This window comes from Limulus polyphemus, unplaced genomic scaffold (genome assembly GCF_000517525.1).
Source record: "Limulus polyphemus unplaced genomic scaffold, Limulus_polyphemus-2.1.2 Scaffold3753, whole genome shotgun sequence".
NCBI classification, from domain to species: Eukaryota; Metazoa; Arthropoda; class Merostomata; order Xiphosura; family Limulidae; genus Limulus; species Limulus polyphemus.
This window is the reverse complement of record NW_013669363.1, coordinates 107,075-112,178: the sequence shown is the minus strand read 5'-3', so window position 1 is coordinate 112,178 and position 5,104 is coordinate 107,075. Positions and strand designations below refer to the sequence as shown.

Genomic DNA, 5,104 nt, shown 5'->3' with positions numbered 1-5,104 from the left:
GCCTTCCCTCTAGTCTTACACTGCTAAATTAGGGACGGCTAGCGCAGTTAGCCCTCGTGTAGCTTTGCGCGAAATTCAAAATAAACAATAAACAAACAATATAGACTGTGCAATTATTTATATATGAAACATGGAATTATACTTTTGGAAGAGAGCTAGGATGATTACATAAAGTCCAGTACAAACTGTATTTTACTTTCACTTATCTTGAATGAAGTTGCTTCTGATATTTTGGATTGACATCCAGCTCCTCCCTTTGAATGATTATTATGTGATTTATAAATGGGATGGACTCTAACGTGTATATTTGAGTTTCTAAACTTTCATTCCGCTTTCTCCACGTACAGGACCACATCCAAGAGGTTCTGAACAAATGGGAGCAGATTGACGACGAAATCTGGGCTAAGATTATCTGTATGGAAAGGAATCGCCGGGTTGCCAAAGCTTATGCAAGAACTCCAGTACTAACAGTCAATGGATCCGACGATGGATTTGATGGCTACAGGTACTTAACATGCTTAATTTATCAATACTTAGATTAAGCTTTATTCGTATTAGCAAACCGAATAATTGTAATTTTTTTGTATACAGTATATTTTGTTTCGTTCTCCAGTTATTAGAACCTGGCTTAATGATTGCTACTTTTGGTTACAATTCGTAAAATATAATTTATTTTGGCCCACTTCCGTACTTGCGATTTAGTCCCATGAAATCAAATCTTATTACAAATGACTAAAGCACGATACTCGTGTTATTTGATAGCATATTTTTTTAACCGGATTGTGAAAATCTAAATTAACTTGCAACTTTGATCTTGTTAGGATTGGACTTTGTGGTTTTGACAATCCCATGAGAGATCCTAAAACAGAAGAGGTAAAGCGTAACATAGGAAATGTAAGTATATTTGGTTTTCTCTTTGTAAATGTCTCTTCAATTTCGAATGATCAAATTTTGTGACGCTTGATTTTTCTTAGATCGTAATTGTAAGATTAACTTATAGTAGTAATTTCACATTACAAAACATTTATGTTCGCAACTTTTAAGGCATAAGACGTTCTTTGTAAAAAACAAAAGAACGAAAATAACTGTGGAATTATCATGAAAATGGCGGAAGTTTTCTGAGGTTAGTAATATTTTGTTAGAATTATTTCGTGAGTCATTCAACACACGTTAGCTTTTTCGTCTATACATTGAAGAACTGAAAAAGATCTGCCAAGTAAGTGGCTCCAGGAAGTGAATTCGTCATTTAGAGCATCATTTACAAGTATATGAGTTTAATAAACCTGATGACATCACGAGCTTCTTAATACACTGGTAAGAAAGGTTATTGCATCCAATACTGTTCGGATAATTACACACTAGAAATGAAAAAAAAAACAATCAAGCACTCATCGCAATATGTCCGACATGTTTTACTCATGAGAAACACCTGATGTTAACTATCATACTTGCATGAAGATCCGGCCTGAATTTCCGGTTCAATAAGAATGTGATCTAAGCCTTCCAGTTCAATAAGGATGCAACTATGTAAACGATCTCCGTTTATTCAAACAAAAATCTAATTTTGTACAGACAGATTATCTACAATCGTCTTGGCGATCCGATTCGACAAAACCTCTTTCTGGGCTAATATTAACATATTAGCGTCTTAGTACAGCAAACTGTTGCAGTTAAAAAGTTTTTTTTTCAAGTATAATACTAGCTTTACATATTTCAGTTAAGTTCTGACTGAAATGTCTCCGAAATCAGTGACATTTGCTTACAAGTTAAATTTGTTTGATGGGTGAACATGTTTCAGAGAACTGACTCCCCAGTGACGCTGCGTTAAGTCTGAAGGCTTATAACGCTAAAAAACCGAGTTTCGACACCCGTGTTGGGCACAACACAGATATCCTATTGTTTAGCTTCATATTCTTATGATCGATGTCAGCGAAGTTTCACACTGACATCACAACAAACAAGCTGCCGCCAAAACGTTACAAAGTTTTAATTTAAACTAATTTGAATTTGTGTTTTTTATGTTACTTCTGTAAAAAACAAAACAAAAAAAACTGTTTGTTTATTACAGAAAATCAATTGTTAAAGTGGGTTGTTGAGTCAATTTTGAAACCAACATGGTTTTCTCGTATTTTTTTGTGTTTTGTTTTTCTGAATTTTGCCGAACTGGGAAAAAATATCAAGATCAATGTCTTCCAAAAAAGGTTGACGTAGAAGAAAATACGTAATTATGAACATTGGATGAGTAACAGGTACAACATAGCTGTCGTAGTTATTATTGGCCAAGCCTCTCCCAAGATGAACAACCCTGTCTAAAGAGAAGCAGTGGGCGAATCCCTTGTGATGGTAAGCCCCTGCAATCACCAACAGAGTTCACCCCCATCCTGGTAAGGACGTAGGTAGTAATACTTGATTGGCTTATATCAATTTACCTCCACCTGTAGGTGAACGGCCTTCTCAGAGCAAATTCCAGTTATAAACACTTCCCAGAACTCTGTGTCAAAAACAGTTGTAAATCATGCCAAAATAGGAATCACGTGAATGTTTCATTAAAAGTGAATGCAATTTTTTTATCTTTAGGTTTTGGAAAACGTCCTTTGACAGCAGGTGTTAAACATTTGTGATTGTTATATTGAAGATGTATACTATTAGAATAATTTTGAATAACCAAGAGGGAATCAAGAGAAGAACAGCATGAAAAGTATGACAATGGACTCTGTAAGGGTCGTTTTCACAGAACCCTACAACAATTATTATTTTCTACATTTGTAGCACCATAACGTTCAACCCGTAACAACGGGGTTTTTACTTTGTACTTTAGTTATAGTTATAGTATAGTTATTTTTTGAAAACGGGTTTAATTTCGATACTTCATTTCGGTTTTTTAGGGCGTGAAAATCAAGATGGACGGTGCTGGTAATATCATGGTAAAGCGTTGTAGTAAAAGTAACGTTTTTGTCAAGGAGATCTCTACCGAAGAAAATACTATAGCTTCTGATGTCATAAAAAAGAACGGCCTGCTAGAACTCGATAAAGCAGTCAAGGTGGGTAATAGTACAGCATGAAACCTGTGAGCTCAACGTGAAACACGTGTTATAATGTTTACAATAATTCATTCCTTTTGTTGTAATTGTAAAATGTAAACAGTAAGATCTGATATATTTTTAAATATATTTGCCTTATTGAATAACTGGTAGTTGTGTTTGAAACATTTCTAACTGTTTTGGTAAGTAGGCTTTATATCTGAAAAATAAATCATTCAAACAAAAAACGATAGCTCTAAGACTATATTATATTACAGGGTTGAAGGCGTTATATTGAAATTTTTTTGAATATGCAAATCAGTAAGTCACATGACAAACATATCCATCTAAAGTTGCGATGGAATTGAATGTATCAGAACTACATTTTGACATTGTTTGGCTTTCATATTGATCACTTTTTTGGAAGGGTATGTGATAGCCTTTTCCAACACAAAATATTTATACAATCAGATCATAAAGCTGTGTTCAAATGAGGGATTTGGGATTTCCAAGATGGGGATAGCCTTTATACTGATGCCATTGAAAAGCAAAGAAATATGGATCAAATTGATGCTTCAGAGCCGTCCAGAAAGAGACCTGCAACATGTTACATATCCCAGCCATAATAAGCAAAGTATAACGTCTTTTAATGGTGAGAATCCAAGAACACAAAGGTCAATGGCAAAAATCTTATACTTGTCCCAGGCAACAGTACGCAATATAATCAAGACGGATCTTGGTCTGGAAAAACGACACAAATTGCTTCCCCTGACATATCAGTTCAACCGTTGCATACCTCAAGCAACTGGAGAATGAAACAAGTACTCATGTTATTCCATACGTAGACATACCGGTCAAATCTCCTGACGCATTGTTTGCTCTGCGATCAGATTGTTGAAACGAACGTTGGGAATCATCATCATTGTACAATAAATGGATTACGGAAAGCTGCAGGTAAATGGGGTGCGCTTTAAACATGATAGTCTTATGACAGAGTATTTTGCAATGGAAACGAAGCTACAAGCTATTGCCAAGATGAACGGTCGTCATATAGAGCATGACCGAACGTGACGACATGGACTGTAACGATGTGGTGAGGCTCCAAAGTCGTTTTAATATAACGTGCTCAACCTCTGTACAGTTTGCACAGCATAAAAAAGCGTTTTCCAGCAATAATAATGATATAATATGTCATAAAAATTTGTATATTCTTTATTTGAAATCTTAAAAGTGACAGTAGATTTAGAAACCAATATCTCAAGTCCACTTTGATGTCAAGTTATTTTTCATTTGATAATTATTCACAAAGACAACTAGGTGACTTTTATTTCAAATATACAACAAAAAACTCTTAATGTTTTCAAGTACAGGTAAATGTAGTAATGAATCACCACTTAATAACACATTTTAAATGCTTCGTACACTGTTACGACAGTTGAGCAGCAATTCAGTCTATTTAAGCAACCTAATGAAACAAATATTTTTGTGTGTTATTCTAAGTAGTCGAAATGTTTTTAACATAGAGCAGTGGCGTATCCAGGAATTTGCAGGGAGGGGCAAGTCTTAACATTCATATTTGCATATAATTTCTATATATATTTCTATGCCCCCCAGTGGCACAGCGGTATGCTGCGGGACTTACAACGCTAGAAATTGGGTTTCGATACCCGTGGAGAGCAAAGTACATATAGCCCATTGTGTAGCTTTGTGCTTAATTCCAAACAAACAAAATTTATCTTTATAATATATAAACTTTATTATTTGCTGGTGAAAATTAAAAATACAAGCCCTAGGGGGGGGGGCATGGCCTTCCCTTGGCTACGCCAATGCCATATAGTTAAGTTTCACCGAACTTCAAAATTTTCAGAAATCCATTTGAGTAAAAAACTATGATAGTTTTATATTTCCTTTCTAAACATACTGTTTGAATTCTGTTTGCCTATATATATATAAATAAAACCAGTTATAAGGTAACAACTGTTTGTCTATATATATATAAATAAAACCAGTTATAAGGTAACAACTGTTTGTCTATATATATAAAACCAGTTATAAGGTAACAACTGTTTGCCTATATATATAAA

At 34.6% G+C, this 5,104-nt stretch overlaps 1 protein-coding gene across 1 annotated transcript in view; it reads left to right on the top strand.

Moving 5' to 3' along the window:
• Nucleotides 1-345: 345 nt before the first annotated feature.
• LOC106469979 overlaps nucleotides 346-5,104 on the top strand; it is a 14,319-nt gene continuing 9,560 nt past the window's right edge. The window contains exons 1-3 of the mRNA XM_022398541.1: nucleotides 346-505; nucleotides 822-894; nucleotides 2,886-3,041. Of these exons, the coding sequence (XP_022254249.1) occupies nucleotides 417-505; nucleotides 822-894; nucleotides 2,886-3,041 (318 nt within the window). The 5' untranslated portion in view covers nucleotides 346-416. The remainder of the gene's footprint in view (nucleotides 506-821; nucleotides 895-2,885; nucleotides 3,042-5,104) is intronic.